The 22,330-nt window shown below is 38.1% G+C and overlaps 1 protein-coding gene across 4 annotated transcripts in view; it reads right to left on the bottom strand.

Annotated features, from left to right (window-relative positions):
• Positions 1–22,330, bottom strand: part of TANC2 (tetratricopeptide repeat, ankyrin repeat and coiled-coil containing 2) — a 368,300-nt gene that overhangs the window by 62,059 nt on the left and 283,911 nt on the right. For all 4 annotated transcript variants that reach the window (XM_018065318.1, XM_018065319.1, XM_018065320.1 and 1 more), the window contains one exon: positions 9,805–10,036. In XM_018065318.1, the coding sequence (XP_017920807.1) occupies positions 9,805–10,036 (232 nt within the window). The remainder of the gene's footprint in view (positions 1–9,804; positions 10,037–22,330) is intronic.

Raw genomic sequence — 22,330 nt, 5'->3', positions numbered from 1 at the left:
CTGAAATATTTTCAGGAGTTGGTTGTTAAGCAACTGGTAGCTTCAAATGGTTCCAAGTGGGACTATTTATTTATACAATTTGTTGTTGTTTAATTGCTAACTCTTAGCGACTGACTCTAACTCTTAACTGCAAATGTTACAAGCCCTCCTTCCTACAGCTGGTTGTTAAAATTTACAAGCATACCACTGTCTCCACCACTTCAGTCAGACCTCCTTTAACTTCACCCAGGCTCCGTCGTAGGAAAGCCATGATCATCAACTGGAGAAAAAGGCTGATGATAATGCACACATCTGTTGAAATTTTCTTTGGGAAAACATTTCAAGGATCAAGATCAAGAACATGCTCTAAATTATCATCTGAACATTTTAATGAATGAAATAACTCAAATGCTAATAAAATTAAATTTTCATTTCCATAAATTCCCAGTAGACTATAATATTCATCCAAGGAGTAAGCGATATATCATTTCTTTTTTAAAAAACGTGACTCACTTAAACCTAAAAAATTTCGTTTTCTTTTGCTAAATGATCAATTATAAATTTAAGTGAGACCTTAGTATTCTTTTGACTTTGCCTTTCAAATGCAACCAGCCTTACAAGAATGCTTGCCCATTTCAAACTTTGTACATTTAAATACATACTCTGGCTCAGTAGCTTTTTAAAGATTTTATCAATGAAAATTTTAGAAACATTGAGGATCAATGAAAGATCTGCTTCATAATTTGCCATGTAAGAACATGTACAGTACAACTACTACCATTATTTCATGGAATAAAAAATATTTTAACATTAGAAGAAGAGAGATATTATCTAACTTTTACATATATATCTATGCAAAACCACATCTGTGTTTTACATCCACACAAATTCTAGGCTGTTTCTATTTTCTTATTTTGTCATGGACTAATGAAAACTTTAAACGGACTGATGCTTAGGAGCCACTGTTCTGGCTGACAAGTCCCTGGGAAGGTCTCTGAAGCCTGTTAACCCTTGTTTTAAATTCCCTGTACATATGTACTCACCAGGGATGCCCCACTGCCCTCACTTACATATATGCTTAACAAATACTTGGAACTGTCTTCCTTAGTAGTCCTGTTCTAAGATTCTCTCTAGATACCTGAGAGAAACAAGAATTAAAGAGACTGCAAGAGAAGAGGGCACAGCTAGAACCAAAGGCAAAACTGGATCTTAGTGCATGAGATTCTACTGCATTAATATTACTGGTATATTATATAGGGATTCTCAAAATGAAAAGAAGGCTCACATAAGACAACATTTTCTGTTCAAAAAAGCTGCACTTTACGTGCACTTCCTTTTAGTTATGATAACAAACACGTATCACCTTTCATTTCATCTTGATGGCCAAAGCAAAAGCTCATCAAGAAACTTTGAAACATTTCTATTTGTTTTATATGTATCTGTGTTTGTGTTTTAGTCACCACACTTGTAGAACCCTTAAAGAAATGTGAAAAATGTTGACTCTCATTTTTTAAAGAATAATTTATAAGTTGAAATGCAGCTCCTGAATTTAAATAGAAACTGTTTCTACTGAACCTTCCTGGGAAGAAAACTCCAGTTACCTTAAAAAATTCCCTATTTTAAAAACTATTGTGATAAAAATTTATATATAATTAATACAATTCATTGTGAAGATCTAAACTATACACATTTGATGAGTTTTGACAAACACATATACCCTTGTAACTAACATCCTGAGCAAAGACAGAACATCTCCATTACCCCAGAGGTCCAGTGCTCAATAGGCACCACTGTTCTGATTCACATCACCATTGATTATACTTGCTTCTTATGATTAACATAAAGTTTTTGAGATTTATCTATCAATACATTGCTGAGTTTGATATCACTTTCTTTCACTTTCACATTGTTGAGTTTACTATTAATTTGTTCCTTTTATTACTAAGAAGCATATTAAGAATTCATTTAGTATGCATCAAATGAATATACAATTTGTTTATGTATGCTTTTGTTGAAGGATCTTTGGGGTGTTTTCAGTTCTTAACCACTATGAATAATCTTTGATATAAACATTCTTGTATGAGTCTTTTTGTAGATATATATTTTCATTTCTTTTTGGGTAAATACGTTTACCTGAAATGTATTTTGCTTGAAGTTGTTTGGTCATAAGAATTAGAATTGCTTGGTCATAACGCAGATTCACATTTAACTTTATAAGGAATGGTCAACTAGTTTTCCAAAGTAGTTGTACCACTTTAAACTCCCACCAGTGATATGTAAGGGTTCTACTTGTGTACCTCAACAACATTTGATGCTCAGCTTTAAAAATTTTACCACGGTGGTGGATGTAAAGTGGTATCTCATTGTGATTTAAATTTGTATTTGCCTGATGACTAATGATAGCAAACACATTTTTATGTGCTGGTAGGCTATTTATATATCTTCTTTTGTGAAGCACCTAAATCTTTTGTCCATTTCAGAATTGATTTATCCTTTCTTCAATAACTTACTGAAATTCTTTAAATACCATGGATATAAGCACTATGTCGCATACACACGAGTGTGCACACACAGAGAGTGAATTATTTTCTCTCCCTTTGTGATTTTCTTTTCCTTTTTCTTAGTAGTATCTTACGTTGAACAGACATATAAAATTTTGATGAAGTCCAATTTATTACTTTTTTCTTACATGATTAATGATTTTTAGGACCTAAGAAATCTTTACCTACCCCAAGGTTGTGAGGATATTCTAAGTCTTTTTCTATTAGCTTTAGAGATTTCGCTTTTATATTTTGGATAAAATCTCAAGTTAATTTTTGTATATGATGCAAGATAAGGATTGAGATTAATTTTTTCCCATACTGGTATCCAGTTGTTGTAGCATCATTTGATGACAAAAAAATTCTTTTTTCCAAATTATCTTGGCATCTTTGAAGGTGGTCAACTGACTCCATATTATGGGTTTATCTTTAGATTCTCCATTGTGTTCCACTGATCTATTTATCTCTCCTTGTGGGAATACCACTCTGTCAGTGGAGTGCTAGAGCTGGCTCAAGTTGGCTCATGAGAGCTGATTGTTAAGTTTTTTTATGGTCAAATCATGCCCCTGTCCCTGGGCTGATTGTTAAACATTTACTAACATATTACTACCTGTCATGATTTCTATAGCTTTAAATTAAGTCTTGAAACCAGATACTGTTGGCTTATAACTGTTGGTCTTCCAATCCTTTTTTTTTTTAAGATTGTTTTGGCTATTCATGGTTCTTTGAATTTCTGAAAGTTGTAAAAAAAAAAAAAAAATCCTGCTGGGATTTTGATTGGGATTATGTTGAATCTATAGACCAATTTGGGGAAAAACTTCAATCTACAAACATGGCATACCTCTTCCATTTACTAACTTCTTTAATTTTGCTTTGCATGTTTTATAGTTCTCACAGTGGAACTCTTGACACATCTTTCGTTAAATTTATTCTTAAGCATTTTGGTTCTATAGAAAATAGTATTTGCTCCAGTTATCTACTATTCCATCAAAAAGCTGTTACTCAAATGGCTGGGAAATGGAATCATCTGCCACAAAAACCCACATGTCTGGTATCCGGGCCAGAATGACTTGATTGACTAGAACAGTCAACTGGAAAACTTACATAAATATAGCTGCTACATGTGGTCTGTACTTCTTGATAAACTCTAAGTAGTCAGTCTTTTCACATGGCAGTTGTTGTTTGGTTGCTGAGTTGTGTCTGACTCTTCTGTGACCTCATTGGCTCGCCAATATCCTCTGTCCATGCGATTTCCCAGGCAACAATATTAGAGTGGGTTGTCATCTCCTTCTCCAGGGGATCTTCCTGACCCAGGAACTGAACCTGTATTTTCTGCATTAGCAAGCAGATTCTTTATCACTGAGCCACCAGTGACATGGCAATGTGTCTCCCAAAAACAAGTGTTTCAGTAAACAAGATGGGAACAGGATGGCCATTTATAACCTAGCCTCAACTATACACAGCATCATTTTGTCATATTTTCTTGGTTGAAGCAGTCACAAGCTTGCTAAGATTCAAGGGAAGGCGACTCACACTCTAACTCTGGATGGGAGGAATGTCAAAGAATTTGCAGCCATGTTTTTAAACTCCCACACTACTTTTTAAATTTTTCAGCTGTTTTCTGCTAGTATATAAACACAATTCAGTTCAGTTCAGTTGCTCCGTTGTGTCCGACTTTTTGTGACCCCATAGTCTGCAGCATGGCAGGCTGCAACTCCATCACCAACTCCTGGAGCTTGCTCAAACCCATGTCTATCAGGTCGGTGATGCCATCGCAATAGATATCACATACTGACCATGTCGAAGGTAGCTCTACATTTACTAATTCTAGTAGGCTTTTCTTTTCTTTCATAGATTCCGTATAGTGTTCCAGTAAACAAGCACATCAGCAAATAAAGCAAGTTTTACTTCTTCCTTTCCAATCTTAATCCTGTTTGCTTGTTTGTTTTCTTAACTGCACTACCTTGGACCACTGAAGAATGTCAAAAGTAAGTCATCAAGCTCCTGATAAAAGGGGAAATGTATTTAATATTTCATTGTATATGTTTTGGAGTTGTCCTTTATGAGACTAAGTTTTCTTCTATTCCTAGTTTGCAGACCATTTTTACTATTAATTGTAATTATTTTTTTCTGCATTTATTGAGATTATAAATATATGTTTACATAAAGACATAGATTTTCTCATTTATTCTGCTAGTATGATGAGTCACACTAATTAACTTTCAAATGTTAAACACTGTATTCCTGATCAAATAGAACTAATCAATTTGCTATTTTGTTTTTCCCAGGATTTTGCTATTATGGTCATGAGGAATTCCTGACTGTAATTTTCTTTTCTTGTATGGTCTTTATCAAATGTCGGTTTCAGCAGTATGCTTGTCTAATAAAATGAACTGAGAAATGTTCTCTTCTCCTTTATTTTCTGAAAACATTTATGCAAGATTTATACTATTTCTTCTTTAAATGCTGGATACAACTCATTAATAAAACCATTTGAGCCTGGAGTTTTCTTTTTAGAGGTTTATTTTCATTTGAACTTAAATAGGTAAGAGCTACAAATTAAACATATTAGAGTTATTCAGATTTTTTTCTTTCCTTTTGAGTCACTTTTGTGTAAGTTGTGTTTTTTATAGAATTTGCCCAATTTAAGTTGTTGAATTTATTGCTATAAATTATAATTTTAAAAATATTAAAAATTTTTTTCTATTCCACAGGTTGCAGCTCTTGCTTTTTTATTAATTCTTTCTGCTTACTCTGGGTTTATTTTCCTCATTTTTTTCTAGTTTACTAACTCATAAACTTAATCATTGATTTTTTACTACTCAATTTGAAGTTTTTATAATTTCCTTTGTGGTTTCTTCCTTGTCTCATGGGTTGTTTAGAACTGCACTGCTAAATTCCTAAATATCTGGGGATTTTCTGTGTATTGATTTCTAATTAAATTCCATTATCTCAGAGAACATTTTCTGTAAGATTTTAGTTTTTTGAATTCAGACTTATTTTATGGCCCAGATACAATCCTTGTGCCCTTGAAAAGAATGCGTATTATGCAGTTATTGACAGTGTTCTACAAATGCCAACTGGGTCAAATTGGTTGACAGTGTTGTTAAAATCTTCTATATACTTACTAATTTTCTGTCTATTTGTTCTAACAGTTATTGAGACAGAGAAGTTAAAATCTCCAACTATAATTATTTGTCTATTTAGCTCTTTAGTTCTAGTTTAGTTTTTGATTCATGTATTTTGAAACTTCACTATTAGGTTCATGCACATTTAGGATTATTTTATCTTTTGATGAACTGGTCCTTTTATGTTTATGAAATGCCCCTCTGGTCATACTCCTTGTCTTGAAGTCCACTCCTCCTCACATGAATATACTTACTCCAGCTTTTTTATGCTCCATGTTTATAGGGTACATATTTTTCTACTCTTTCACTTTGAATCTGTGTCTTTAAATAAACTTTTCTGCACATGACATATTACTGGGTCTTGCTTTTATAATTCAGTGTGATGGTTTCTGCCTTTTAACAGAATTATTTGGTCCATTTAAATTTAATGTAATTACTGATACAGTTGATATAAGTCTTTCATTTTGCTTGTTCCATACTTTAAAAAAATATATATATTCTGTTTTTTTCTTTCCAGTCTCTTTGGGATTAATAAAATAATTTTCAGTATTTCATCTATTTTACAAATTGTGTTTCCAGCTGTTGCTCATGATGGTGAATTTGTTTTCAGGGTAACAACATGGTAATTTGATAGAATAATTAAATTCACTCAGAGAACATTTATTAACGGGGATATCTAAAGCTGGTTTTGGAGACCTAAATGAGCAACAAATATATTTAGTAGCAAAATTATAAAGCACATGAATTATGGTTGAGAATCTAGAGCTGAGCCTGCAAGTATTTGAATCTTTCCCTTAAATTAGCACTCAGATGTAGATCCTGTATCACTGACCTTCCCTCAAGGTACCCCTATATGGGAGCAATTTCTATCTTCACTTATTTGTTCAAAATTTATGTCTGGAAATGCCTGCTACGTTCATGGTTGAGGGAATCACCATGAAGGATAAAAGCTGAATAAGTTCTTAGCCTCAACAGCATATAATTCAGACAAAGGAATAAGTATGGATATAACTAATTCCTATAAAGCACAAAGTGTATCTGACATATAATAAAAGCGCAATAAATGTTAGCAACAAAAACTGAAGTTCTATTAAACATGCAGTAATATATGAAATACCATAAGTAAGATATTAAAAAAACCCTAGTGAAGAGGAACTAAAAAGCCTCTTGCTGAAAGTGAAAGTGGAGAGTGAAAAAGTTGGCTTAAAGCTCAACATTCAGGAAACGAAGAACATGGCATCCAGTCCCATCACTTCATGGGAAATCGATGGGGAAACAGTAGAAACAGTGTCAGACTTTATATTTTTGGGCTCCAAAATCACTGCAGATTGTGACTGCAGCCATGAAATTAAAAGACACTTACTCCTTGGAAGAAAAGTTATGATCAACCTAGACAGTATATTCAAAAGCAGAGACATTACTTTGCCGACTAAGGTCCGTCTAGTCAAGGCTATGGTTTTTCCAGTAGTCATGTATGGATGTGAGAGTTGGACTGTGAAGAAGGCTGAGCGCCGAAGTATTGATGCTTTTGAACTGTGGTGCTGGAGAAGACTCGAGAGTCCCTTGGACTGCAAGGAGATCCAACCAGTCCATTCTGAAGGAGATCAGCCCCGGGATTCCTTTGGAAGGAATGATGCTGAAGCTGAAACTCCAGTACTTTGGCTACCCCATGCGAAGAGTTGACTCACTGGAAAAGACTCTGATGCTGGGAGGGATTGGGGGCAAGAGGAGAAGGAGACGACAGAGGATGAGATGGCTGGATGGCATCACTGACTTGATGGACGTGAGTCTGAGTGGACTCCAGGAGTTGGTGATGGACAGGGAGGCCTGGCATGCTGTGATTCATGGGGTTGCAAAGAGTCGGACATGACTGAGCGACAACTGAACTGAATGTCAATTTGGAAGGACACTGTAACTTACTGGAGGAAGTAGGTGGATCAGCAGGTATTTCATGAATAAGGTGGTATTTAAGGTGGTCCATGAAAGATGGGTAGGATTCTGAGATGTGAGGAGAAGGCATATCATGAAATGGAATCAATGAGCAGATGTATGGAGGCAGGAAAATGTAAGGAAGTATTTAGGGATTTGTGAATATTTTGGTTTATATGTAAACACAGGGTTCATAAGGGTAAAAGTGGATCATAAGGCTAGAAAGTAGGTTGGATCCAGGCCATTAAATACCTTAAATGACAGACTAAGGAGCTGGAAGTTAATTCAGTGAGGTAACAGGGAGTCACTGGAGGTTTCTGAACAGGGAAATTCAGTGACCAGAGCACTGTTTTATAAAGCTTTATCTGGAAGCAGTACGTAAAGTCTAGAAGACTGTAGAGACTGGGGCAGATATTACCCACCAGGAATGCCATGAATGGGTCAGAGATGCACCTAAACATGAATTCCTTCAGCCCTCCAGGCATCAGGAGCTCCATGCAGCTGTAGCCTCAGAGCCAGTGATGTCCAGCCATGAGGAGTCTTGATTTTTTATCCCTGTGTGCTATATACATTTGAATAATTTTCCAAATGTGTTATGATGTGAAAACAGCACTAGACCAGAAGTCCAAAGACCAGGAAGGGCAGCAACACATATGTGATGTCACAGGCAGCTGAGCAGCCTTTAGGGTGACAGTGGCAGGAATGATTTTGAGACGTGAGAAACATCAAGAAGGCACAATTAATGGGATTTAAAGGTTGACTTTGGCATAAGGAGGCCTGGCGTGCTGCGATTCATGGGGTCGCAAAGAGTCGGACATGACTGAGCGACTGAACTGAACTGAACTGAAAGGTTGACTGAATGGACAAAAAACATGTTAAATATTTGTGGTGAAATCTCAATGTTAAAAATGTCTAGGGTGTGGGAAAGCTGATTGGTAGGTAGCAGAGCTATAGACAGAGGTTATCGGAGTCGAGAAGAAAAACTGATACATGGTGATGAGCATGGAAGTCGACATAATGAGACAGCGGTCAGGAGAATGCAAATTCTTATACGAGTACCTGAGAAATGTTCAAGGAAAGTATATAACTCTCTCAGGGATTAACAGGATTGCTCAGGCATCTCATGCTTACGCAGGTCCTTTTCTTTGGCTCCCAGCATGGACAGAACATGCTGGGGAAGGGGCAGAGGTGAAGAATGAGGTGGTTACACTTAGGCCTCGGCCAACACCAGAGAGCTGACTCACTGGAAAAGACCCTGATTCTGGGAAAGATTGAGGGCAGGAGAAGGGGGTGACAGAGAATGAGATGGTTGGATGGCATCACCAAATCAATGGACATGAGTTTGAGCAAACTCCGGGAGATAGTGAGGGACAGGGAAGCCTGGCATGCTGCAATCTATGGGGCTGCGAAGAGTTGGACACAACTGAAAAACAATATCACCAGAGTTGCAGAGTTAAAACAAAGAAAAGGTATGGACATGATCTGTTGCTGCTACTGCTGCTAAGTCGCTTCAGTCGTGTCCGACTCATAGACGGCAGCCCGGCAGGCTCCCCCGTCCCTGGGATTCTCCAGGCAAGAATACTGGAGTGGGTTGCCATTTCCTTCTCCGATGCATGAAAGCGAAAAGTGAAAGTGAAGTCGCTCAGTTGTGTCCGACTCTTAGCGACCCCATGGACTACAGCCTACCAGGCTCCTCTGTCCATGGGATTTTCCAGGCAAGAGTACTGGAGTGGGGTGCCACTGCCTTCTCTGATGGACACGATCACTTCCCCCCAATTCTTAAAAATATCTTAATACCTTTTAGTGGATGATTAAGTAATTTTTTTTGCATACATGTAGTTATGTAACCCTTTCATTTTACCTGACTGTGGAGTAATTAAAAAAAAGCAATAGAAACTCCATGGCATGGAGAGGAAGCCATGGCTTTAGTGATCTATTTGAACTCCACAGAAAGGACTGGAAGCTCAACTCTCTTTAGTTCAAGAAGAATGCATTATATTTGGAAATGAGAATGAGAATTTTTATGCAGCAAGAAGGAAGTACCAATTCCTGGAGGAATTTCTTATTTTTTTTTCCCCCTGAGTAAAAACTTTTATTTGTTAACTGTACCCTGTAGGAACATTTAAGTTTTGGCAGTATGATAAAACTAATCATTTCTATAACATGCCCCCAGGTGAACTTGGGCTCCAGAGACTCCACCTTCCACCTGCTCTGCACCTCATCTGTACCTTTGTGGAGATTTTCCAGGGGCTCCAGCACTCCCCTCCGGAAGGAGGCCATGGGGTCTTGAACACAGGACCGAAGACTCAGCATGCTCTGGAGATGAGGCTCCCGGAGAAGCTGCTCCCGATAGGCTGCCAGCTGAGGGGAGCGGCAGAGCAGCGCAGCAACGTTGTGGACGAACTCAGGCACCAGGCAGGTGTAGGCGTTATCTGCTTGGCAATAGTGATAGGCAACCACCTAAGAAAGAATGATGAGCATGCAGACAGGTTGGTCAGCAGCAAGAGCAGCAGTCATGGTTGTGCGTGTGTGTTTAGCCACTAAGCTGGTCATGGTTACTGTATGGCTATTCTCTAATGCTATCTTCTGTCACCCCACTCAACTTCTTAAACTGAAAAAAGAGCTGTTAACTTGGAAACTGCCCTGATTTATCTAAGATAACAAATTTGACCCAATATTTCTCTTGTATGTGCATGGTACCACAATTCACAATTAAAACATAAATACAAACTGAGCTTTTCCTCTAGATTAAAATAGGAAGCAGGCCTGAGAATAAAGATTAATCTCTCTAATATTTATTCAGCATGAAGTAGTACATGAAACAATCTGATACTGTAACAAAGCATCAGGAATAAAATAACCAGAGAAATACCATATGTTAGACTCAACAAACATATGCTTATAAGGCATATTTAAAAAATTATAATTGTGTTGTAATCAGTATTATAGAAAATAAAATAACGCAGACTTAAGAATTATCATTAAATAGTTTTCTAAGCTCCCAGAGACAGAGAGGATCAGAATTAGATAATAGGAAGAAGGAGTGAGATTTTTGTCAGATGCATGTGTTAAATTCAAAGAACTCAGAAAATCCATGCATCTTAATATCATCTAGGGTCTAGCCAGTCTGGCTGGAACTTGCAATTTTAAGCTCTGTTTTTTTATTTGTTTAAATTTGCACAGTGTTTGCTTTGTATCCTCTGGTTGTTCCTTTAATCTAGACCACTCTGTTGGCTCAGTACTACCTACAAAAGTGATGAGCCTATGTAGAAACTGCAGGGGAGATTTAGTCTGAATGTACAGCCCACACCTGACATGCTGCTCAAAACACAGTAAATGCACAGTCATGTTAGCTGATGCCACCGCCACCAGCCATGTCTTCTTCTCCTCTTCCTCTCCATCATTATCATGGTCATCATCAAGGTTCTGTACACTTTTTTCTTTTCAGCTACTGCCTTTGTGCCTCAGGCATTTGAAATTTGCCCTAGGAACATGCACAGATATACTACTGGGACCCCAGCTCTCACAGAACAGAATCATCCACGAAAGTGTTCTGCTGTTATTTGAGATAATCATATGGCTTTTATTTTTCAATTTGTTAATGTGGTGAATTACATTGATTTGTAGATACTGAAGAATCCTTGCATCCCTGGGATAAAGCCCACTTGGTCATGGTGTATGATCTTTTTAATGTGTTGTTGGATTCTGATTGCTAGAATTTTGTTAAGGATTTCTGCATCTATGTTCATCAGTGATACTGGCCTGTAGTTTTCTTTTTTGTGGCATCTTTGTCAGGTTTTGGTATTAGGGTGATGGTGGCCTCATAGGATGAGTCTGCAAGTTTACCTTCCTCTGCAATTTTCTGGAAGAGTTTGAGTAGGATAGGTGTTAGCTCTTCTCTAAATTTTTGGTAGAATTCAGCTGTGAAGCCGTCTGGACCTGGGCTTTTGTTTGCTGGAAGATTTCTGATTACAGTTTCAATTTCCGTGCTTGTGATGGGTCTGTTAAGATTTTCTATTTCTTCCTGGTTCAGTTTTGTAAAGTTGTACTTTTCTAAGACAAGGGTGCCCGCTTTCACCACTACTATTCAACATAGTTCTGGAAGTTTTGGCCACAGCAATCAGAACAGAAAAAGAAATTAAAGGAATCCAAATTGGAAAAGAAGTAAAACTCTCAGTGTTTGCAGATGACATGATCCTCTACACAGAAAACCCTAAAGACTCCACCAGAAAATTACTAGAGCTAATCAATGAATATAGTAAAGTTGCAGGATATAAAATCAACACACAGAAATCCCTTGCATTCCTATACACTAATAATGAGAAAGTAGAAAAAGAAATTAAGGAAACAATTCCATTCACCATTGCAATGAAAAGAATAAAATACTCAGGAATATATCTAACTAAAGAAACTAAAGACCTATATATAGAAAACTATAAAACACTGGTGAAAGAAATCAAAGAGGACACTAATAGATGGAGAAATATACCATGTTCATGGATCAGAAGAATCAATAGAGTGAAAATGAGTATACTACCCAAAGCAATATACAGATTCAATGCAATCCCTATCAAACTACCAGCGGTATTTTTCACAGAGCTAGAACAAATAATTTCACAATTTGTATGGAAATACAAAAAATCTCGAATAGCCAAAGCAATCTTGAGAAAGAAGAATGGAACTGGAGGAATCAACCTGCCTGACTCCAAAGCCACAGTCATCAAGACAGTATGGTACTGGCACAAAGACAGAAATATAGATCAATGGAACAAAGTAGAAAGCCCAGAGATAAATCCACACACCTATGGACACCTTATCTTCAACAAAGGAGGCAAGAGTATACAATGGATTAAAGACAATCTCTTCAACAAGTGGTGCTGGGAAAACTGGTCAACCACTTGTAAAAGAATGAAACTAGAACACTTTCTAACATCATACACAAAAATAAACTCAAAATGGATTAAAGATCTAAACGTAAGACCAGAAACTATAAAATTCCTAGAGGAGAACACAGGCAAAACACTCTCCGACATAAATCACAGCAGGATCCTCTATGACCCACCTCCCAGAATACTGGAAATAAAAGCAAAAATAAACAAATGGGATCTAATTAAAATTAAAAGCTTTTGCACAACAAAGGAAACCATAAGCAAGGTGAAAAGACAGCCTTTGGAATGGGAGAAAATAATTGCAAATGAAGCAACTGACAAACAACTAATCTCAAAAATATACAAGCAACTCCTGCAGCTCAATTCCAGAAAAATAAACGACCCAATCAAAAAATGGGCCAAAAAACTAAATAGACATTTCTCCAAAGAAGACATACAGATGACTAACAAACACATGAAAAGATGCTCAACATCACTCATTATCAGAGAAATGCAAATCAAAACCACAATGAGGTACCATTTCACACCAGTCAGAATGGCTGCGATCCAAAAGTCTACAAGCAATAAATGCTGGAGAGGGTGTGGAGAAAAGGGAACCCTCTTACACTGTTGGTGGAAATGCAAGCTAGTACAGCCACTATGGAGAACAGTGTGGAGATTCCTTAAAAAACTGGAAATAGAACTGCCTTATGACCCAGCAATCCCGCTGCTAGGCATACACACCGAGGAAACCAGAATTGAAAGAGACACGTGTATCCCAATGTTCATCGCAGCACTGTTTATAATAGCCAGGACACGGAAGCAACCTAGATGTCCATCAGCAGATGAATGGACAAGAAAGCTGTGGTACATATACACAATGGAGTATAACTCAGCCATTAAAAAGAATACATTTGAATCAGTTCTAATGAGTTGGATGAAACTGGAGCCGATTATACAGAGTGAAGTAAGCCAGAAAGAAAAACACCAATACAGCATACTAACGCATATATATGGAATTTAGAAAGATGGTAATGATAACCCTGTATGTGAGACAGCAAAAGAGACACAGATGTACAGAACAGACTTCTGGACTCTGTGGGACAGGGAGAGGGTGAGATGATTTGTGAGAACGGCATTGAAACATGTATAATATCATATAAGAAATGAAATCGCCAGTCTAGGTTCGATGCAGGATACAGGATGCTTGGGGCTGGTGCACTGGGAAGACCCAGAGAGATGGTATGGGGAGGGAAGAGAGAGGGGGGTTCAGAATTGGGAACTCATGTACACCTGTGGCAGATGCATGCTGATGTATGGCAAAACCAATACAGTATTGTAAAGTAAAATAGAGTAAAAAAAAAAAAAAAAAAGAAAGAAAGTGTTCTGCTTTGAAATGACTCCTAACCTGTAGGTATGGTCATCCTAGCTCTTTAACAAATATTGGCAATATCACTTTTTAAAAAATATCTGAAATCCTTTTCATTAACATTTAAAAAAATGAACAACACAGGAAATGTCACTACACCTGGAAAGCTGAGGACAGGAATTGCTTATAAGCGAAGCAATGATGTCTGGCATAGTATGGAAATGGAAATGAGGAGGTGTACTCAGAAATCTCCACTCTCTTCTGTAGATAGATTGATCACTGCTTTATTACTGATCTTAAACACAATGTAAGGAATCCAAAGAGAAAGCTTGACAGCAATTGGTCTGTCCTCTCAATGAACAGTGAAAGTCAGTGGTTCTATCCACATGGACACAAATCTCCACTTTATAAAAAGAAAACAACAAATCTCTGAACCAATATGAACTTTCATTATATTTTATCTCAATTGATTTCCTATGTCGAGGCAAAGCACAGCTGAGCAAATCAGCTATAACTTACCCTCTACCTAAAGTAATGAGATACGAGTTTGAAGATAAAAAGTTTAAAATTTAGGAAGAGGGTTCTTGCCCTGGTTTCATTAAAAATCATCTACACTCTTGGCTATCTGAAGTTTCACGTAACAGAGATCACTGAGAAAGTTGCCCCTTCTGGGGCTGCCTTTGTTTCTTTCAATTTAAAAATTTTTAGGCATTCCAAATATAAAATCTTAACTCCTCTGCAGACTTCAGGCAGAAAGACCATTCAACATCTTCATGAAATTTGTACTTTGACTCAAAATAGGTCACTTACTAGATATTTCCAGGCAGCTACATGGTATGTAAATGTACATATAATCTGTCAAAAACACTTGGTATCTCTCCCAAATTATCTGTTGATATTACAACAACTTTTCCCGCGTACACAAATAGGAAACAGATAGTTTTTACCTTCAGTCTCTCACTGTGCTAGTGTTCAGTGAAGGGTAACAGATCACTCCCTACACCTCTGAGGAAGTGACCACAGCCTATATTCAGTCACTATTATTCCAGTAATACCAGACCAACTGGTATTACTGGAATAATAATACTGCAATATCAGACCACCTTACCTGCCTCCTGAGAAATCTGTATGCAAGTCAAGAAGCAACAGTTAGAACTGGACACAGAAAATCGGACTGGTTCCAAATTGGGAATGGAGTATGTCAAAGCTCTATATTGTCACCCTGCTTATTTAACTTATATACCCAATACATTGTGCAAAATGCCAGGCTGGATGAAGCACAAGCTGGAATCAAGATTGTTGGGAGAAATATCAATAACTTCAGATGACATCACCCTTATGGCAGAAAGTGAGGAGGAATTAAAGAGCCTCTTGATGAAAGTAAAAGAGGAGAGTGAGAAAGTTGGCTTAAAACTCAACATTCAGAAAACTATGATCATGGCATCCAGTCCCATCACTTCATGATAAATAGATGGGGAAACAATAGAAACAGTGACAGACTTTATTTTGTTGGGCTCCAAAATCACTGCAGATGGTGACTGCAGCCATGAAATTAAAAGACGCTTGTTCCTTGGAAGAAAAGCTATGACCAACTTAGACAGCATATGAAGAAACAGAGACGTTACTTTGCCAACAAAGGTCCATCTGGTCAAAGCTATGGTTTTTCCAGCAGTCATGTATGGATGTGAGAGTTGGACCATAAAGAGAGCTGAGCGCCAAGAATTGATGCTTTTTGAGCTGGAGTGTTGGAGAAGACTCTTGAGAGTCCTTTGGACTGCAAGGAGATCAAACCAGTCAGCCCTAAAGGAAATCAATCCTGAATATTCATTGGAAGGACTGATGCTGAAGCTGAAGCTCCAATACTTTGGCCACCTGATGTGAACAACTGACTCATCAGAAACGACCTTGATGCTGGGAAAGATTGAGGGCAGGAGGAGAAGGGGACAACAGAGAATGAGATGGCTGGATGGTATCACCAACTTGATGGACATGGTGATGCTATCCAACCATCTCATCCTATCAATCCTGAATATTCACTGGAAGGACTGATGCTGAAGCTGAAGCTCCAATACTTTGGCCACCTGATGTGAACAACTGACTCATCAGAAATGACCCTGATGCTGGGAAAGATTGAGGGCAGGAGAAGAAGGGGACGACAGAGAATGAGATGGCTGGACGGCATCACCAACTTGATGGACATGGTGATGCTATCCAACCATCTCATCCTCTGCTGCCCTCTTCTGCTCCTGCCTTCAATCTTTCCCAGCATCAGGGTCTTTTCTGATGAGTCAGTTCTTCACATCAGTTGGCCAAAGTACTGGAAGCTTCAGCTTCAGCATCAGTCCTTCCAAGGAGTATTGAGAGTTGATTTCCCTTAGGACTGACTGATTTGATCTTCTTTCTGTCCAAGGGACTCTTTAAGTCTTCTCCAGCACCACAATTAAAAGCATCAATTCTTTGGGCTCAGCCTTTTTTACGATCCAACGCTCACATCAGCTGTCATTGGCATCACTTAAAATTTTTTGGGGGGTCATGCCACATGGCATGCAGGATGGGGGATTCTGACTATGGATTGAATCTGTGCCCCCTGCAGTGGAAGTGCAGGCTCTTAACCATGGGACCACCAGGGAGGTCCCAGCATTACTTAAACTCTAATGTTGCCACTGACCTTCCTTCACACTCTCATATTTTTACTTTTTATTTCTCATCACTCTTTCTTGAACTCTCTCACTACCACCTGGTTGATTTCCTACTTGACACATCCCTTCCACTACTTCCGTTTGGCTTTTCCTGTGTCTAGTGACCTCGTGGCTCAGGGTAAAAACATTTTCTTTGCCCTTTCTCCCTCAACTATGGCTGTAATTCGCATCCTGGGACTGGCAGCTAGGAATAGCTCAAGACTTGGGTTTGGCCTCAGTAATTTTCCAGCTTGGAGCTCTTTTTTTTTTGCAGTAGGATTTTTTTAAAAAACTTTTTATTTTGAACTAATTTTAGACTTAAATGTTGCAAAAAGATGTGTTTCCGTATATTCCTTACCCAGCTTCCCTTAACATCTTACATAATCATAGCATAATTATTGGAACCAGGAAATAACACTGGCACAACACTATGAACTAGAGGCAGTATTCAAATTTGGTCAGTTTTCTGCTCATGACCTTTTTCGGATCCAGCATTCTATCCAGTTGTTATTTCTCCTTAGACTCTTGTAGTCTGTAAGAGCGCCTCAGTTTTTGTCTTTCACGACCTTGACACTTTTGAAGAGTACTGATGCATTACTTTGTTGAGTATCAGTCAATGTGAGTTCCTCTCATGTTTTCCTCATATTCCAATTGAGACTTTTTTTTGGCAAGAATACCACAAAAACAATGTTTTGTCCCTTTCAGCGGATCATGTCACAGGGTTCATGACATGACATGTCCTGATACTGGTGGTGCTGACCTTGATTGCTTGGCTAAGGTAAAGGTTTCTGCCAAGTTTCTTTACTATAAAGCTACTGTCTTATCCTTTATAGTTAAATATCTTAGAGGAGTTACTTTGAGCTAGTGCAAATACCGTTCCTCCCCAAATTGTTACCCGGTAATTTCCGTATCCATCTGCAACATTATTATTATTACCATAAGGTACTACCTGGTGACTACAGTTTACAGTCCTACATTATATAGTTGAAAATGACTTAAGAGAGTAGATTTTAAAAGTTCTTATGACACAAAAAATTCTGTAACTATGTGAGGTGATGGTTATTAACTAAACTTATACACATATCAAATCATTATGCCATACATCTTTAACTGATACAATATTCTATGTCAGTTAATCTTGATAGAACTGGGGAAAATGCATGATGAGATGCGTTTTTTTTTTTTTTTTGGCAAGAATACCACAAAAACAATGTTTTGTCCTTTTCAGTGGATCTCAACTGGAAAAAATCTCAATTGGAATATGAGGATGAAAAATGCAGGATGAAATACAAGATGCAGGTGTAACACAAGCTGGGGCCATCTAAGGAACTAAGGAGAGCCAGAAAAGCCTCCTTAGAGGTGAAACTTAAGCTGAAATCTAAAGGATGATGAGAAGCGGATTGGGGCAGGTGTGTCCCAGGCAGAGGAAGACAGCACGTGTGAAGCCCCTCAGGAAAGACATAGCTTTACACCTCCAGTGTGGCTAGAATGCGAGTGAGTGGGGAGAAGCAGGAGATATGAGCAGATAGATAGAGCAGAGGCTTTCATCTGCGGTGGCTCTGCTCCCCGGGGGACATCTGGTGACATCTGGAGACAGTTTTGGTCAACACAACTGCGGGTGGAGGGACACCACTAGACAGTGGGCAGAGGCCCAGGATACTCCTGAGCATAGTACACTAAACAGGACAGCCCACAGACCAAGAGTTATCTGGCCCCAAATGTCAATGGTGTTGAGGCTGAGAAACCCTGGGCTAGATAAAAAATGTAAAGGCCCTCTGGGCTTTCCAGGTGGTGCTAGGGGTAAAGAACCTGCCTGCCAATGCAGGAGAAAGAGGAGACTTGGGATCAATCCCTGGGTCAGGAAGATCTCCTGGAGAGGCCATGGCAACCCACTCTAGTATTCTTGCCTGGAGAATCCCATGGACAGAGGAGTCTGGCCTGCTACAGACCATGGGGTTGCGCACCAATACAACTGAAACAACTTAGTACCCATGCATGTAAAGGTCCTTTACGATAATAGTCATGTTTCAAGAAGGGAGTTTGGATTCCATTCAAGGGCAAGGAGGAGCCACTGACAGATTTTAAGTAGCAAGAACAGAAATATGTTTTAGAAAGATTCCTCAGAGTTCAGTACAGAGAACAGATTACAATTTATTCACTCATTTAACACATACTTCTGTGCTAGGCGTTGTGTTAGGAGCTGGTGACAGAGTGGTGAACAATAATTTAAATACTGACCCATCTAGTGGAAGAGACAAGATTAAAAAGCAAAACAACAACAACAACAAAAAAAACCCTGAGAAATGAATAAATAAGGTTGTTTCCATATTCAGTATCCTGAGTGTAGATGCATCTGAGTCTCACTATAAAATTTTGGTGTTAATTTTTAGAGGAAAAAAAAACCCTAGACACATTTTATAAAACATCATTTATAGGTTATTTGCAGTTTAGTTTGGACCACATTTCTCCTAAAATGTAAATCTTTTCGAAATAGCCAACTGGAACCCAAACCAAATCTCATACTTTTTTTCTTTTTCCAAATCTCATACTTCACTGTTATTTTTTGTTTTCCTCTCTCCCTATGAGTATGTGTGTGTATGCGCGGTACATGCATTTCTGAACTGCTGACATGATCACTTCCTTGGCTGATACCTTTAACACTAGCAGCAACTAGCTCAGGAACCATGATCATTTGACATCATCCTGATTTAGTACAGAACTAGTCTCTTGGCAAGGATGACATTTCAGTTTTTTTTCTTATATAGATTTCCTTAGGGGGGAAAAATCCTCTGCTTTTTGTGTCTCTGTGACACGTCTTAAAATTAGCTAGTTTCTCTAATTAGCTTATTTAAGAGGTATTAGCTTCTTAGTTTAAGGATTAAGCCAGTGACAACTTACCTAATGTGACAAGAGCTTCTAGTCACTTTTGAAAAAGAAAACTTTTTGAAGAAGAATTTGAGGTCAGCGAAATTTCTGGAAGGTGCTCCTTCATTATAAGTTTCTTGCTTTGAAGCCATTTTCAATTATTGACAGATTTTTCCAAAAGAACACTAAACAAAAATCCTTCCTGTTGCACTGGAGAGCGGTACAGTGGTTAAAAGCCTGGACTCTGGAGCCTGCCTGCTTCAGTTTAAATCGTGGTTTCAAGTCATGTTCTAGTTATTTTGGTGAGTTACATAACATCAGTATGAGGTGAGTTTCTGTATCTGTTAAATGGGAAGAAGACGACTTACTTTATTGCGGTGAACACTGACTCTGTATCTGAGCTCTGCTATTTACTAATAGGAAGACACTGGAAAAATTAACTATCACTGAAGCACAGTGTCCTCATCTGTAAAATGGGGATGATAATGACCACCTCAGAGGTTCAAGGTAAGAATGAAGAAGCGAAATAACAAATATAATGTAAAAAGCACTAAGCTCAATGTGCGTTATGCCCATAGTAAATAGAAGTCAGTCTCTCTGTCTGGAGAATTCTACATGTCTGACCACTCAGATAACAGAATGAAACCCTGGAAAAGTGATGGTTGTTCTAAAGTTACACATCCAGGAAAGGCTCTGAACAAGATCTCCACACACCTCAACTGTACTTCAGAAGAAATACATAATATTAACTGGAAATACATTAAGAGATCTAGACATAGCAAAACCTGCCACTTTAAGTGAAAAGTGTTTCTTCAATAAATAAAACTGCTCTAAAGTTGTGACAAAAACTCAATGTTCTCAATTATGAAGAAGCACAAGAAGCCTCAAGAATACTATGAAATATCAATGATAATGAATGATACACAAGAACCGACACTAAGAACTCTATCAAATCAAGAAGTTTTTCAAGGGTACTTTTAATTTTCATATAATAGCTTGCATTATCAAAATACTAACTGATTTGAAAAGATCTCATCATTTGTTACAGATGAGAAGCAAGGTTGCTGGCTTCTGCTCTATGCTTCTATAGCACAAACCTGTGTTTGAACTGGGACATGTGGCACCATTACTGGGATAACATTCAATTTTATTCTAAGGGTCCATTTGTTTCACAGTGTTCAGTGTAAATTTTAAGATATTCCATCTCTGCATACAGAGGTATTTATATTTTGCTTAAGGAAGAAATAAGCATGAAACTTTAAATATATTACTTAAGTGTAAATAACAACTAGTATATCTCACTTCTAACATTTAACATCTTCAAAATATTGAATCAAACATCAACTTTAAGGAGTCATTTCTTATAGAAGGTTTGCTGCTGCTGCTGCTAAGTTGCATCAATCATGTCCAACTCTGTGCAACCCCATAAAAATATCCCATTTCTAGGTACAAAAGAGATTGATTTACCTTGTGCTTAAGGAAGGCACAACCATGGAATTTAAAACATGATCAGTTTTCAAGTAAGTATAGCTACTAATTTCCTACTAAAAATAAATAACATTTTCCAAATATTGAACATATGGAATCTTGGGATTTCTTTCTCTCTCTCTCTTCTAACTTTTTGACTGCACCACAAGGCATGTGGGATCTTATTTCCCCAATCAGATACTGAACCTGTGTTCCTGGCAGTGGAAGTGCAGAGTCTTAATGGGTAGACAGCCAGGTTTTTCTCCTGATGAGAGACTAAGAAGTGACAGCATGTGAAGACTTTCTTTCTAGCACTCATCACCATCTGATATACCATGTATTTGTTTGTTTATTGGCTTTCTCCCACCACAAAAACGTAGGCTACCTAATAACAGGGACTGTGTCTGTCTTGTTCACTGCTTTAGCTTCAATCTTGTATTACAGGTGTTCCAAACATCTATTCCAAATGAATAAATAAATGACTGTGATGATGAAAGCTCTTCAGCATTTGTGTATTTCTAGATGACATTTATTCTGATTTTTCTAAAGAGGCTGGAGTCAGCTTACACAAAGAAAAAAAAAGATGTCTTTTAAAGTTGCACTGAGTTAGCAGTGAAATGAGGAAGTCTCAAACTGTTTTCAGTAGCCCATTTATAAATGGGTGTGTACCACTAAGTGGGGACAACTGAAACTGTAGTTGGGGGAAACATGCCATTTCTGGCTCACACCTGGACAGGATTTCTATGAAGAAATTAGAAGCTTATGACAGTGAAGATGCCTTCCTGTTCGCCATTACTGATTAACCATGACAAGAGACTTCTTCAAACACTGGAGACGGCATTCCTCCAAAATAAGGAGAATAAGAAACAGAAATGTGGAGACTTCCCTGGCAGTCCAGTGGTTAAGGCTCTGTGCCTCCACTGCAGGGGTGGGGGAGGGGAACAGGTTCAATCCCTGCTTAGGGAACTAAGATCCCACCATGCGGCCAAATAAATAAATAATTGTCACAAAATAAAGAAAAGATTATCACAGAGTGATTTGGGGGGAAAAAAAGAAACATAAATTTAAACTCTGTTGATGAGAAATATCTAATCTGATTATAATACATAAAGATGGAATATGAATGCAGGATTAAGTGGCTTAACAGAAGAAGGTGAAGCAAGTGCTAGCTGAGGATATAAGGCCGAATCATCTGTCAAACCTCAGAAAAGCACAGGAATTATAAGCACCAGATACTGTGGAAAAGAGGGGTGAGGAAGGAAGTTGAAAACACAGACATTATTTGACGTTTAGGGAAGGAGCAGTTGATCCCCAGATATCCCTCCCATCTTGCCCAGCTGGGTGACTACCTTCCCCAAAACCCACAGGAAAGAGGATTATATTCACTCAAGAAAACTAAGTAAGAGAATCTAGGCTTAGGGACACCAGACACAGGGTAGGTAAGGAGCAGGTGCAGGACTGAAACAGGGGGCTTATGTAAAAGTCGGCAATCTAAGTGATGAGACTT

The sequence above is a fragment of the Capra hircus genome, chromosome 19 (genome assembly GCF_001704415.2).
Source record: "Capra hircus breed San Clemente chromosome 19, ASM170441v1, whole genome shotgun sequence".
NCBI lineage: Eukaryota > Metazoa > Chordata > Mammalia > Artiodactyla > Bovidae > Capra > Capra hircus.
Note: the sequence above shows the minus strand (reverse complement) of the source record. Positions and strands in the feature narration are given on the sequence as shown.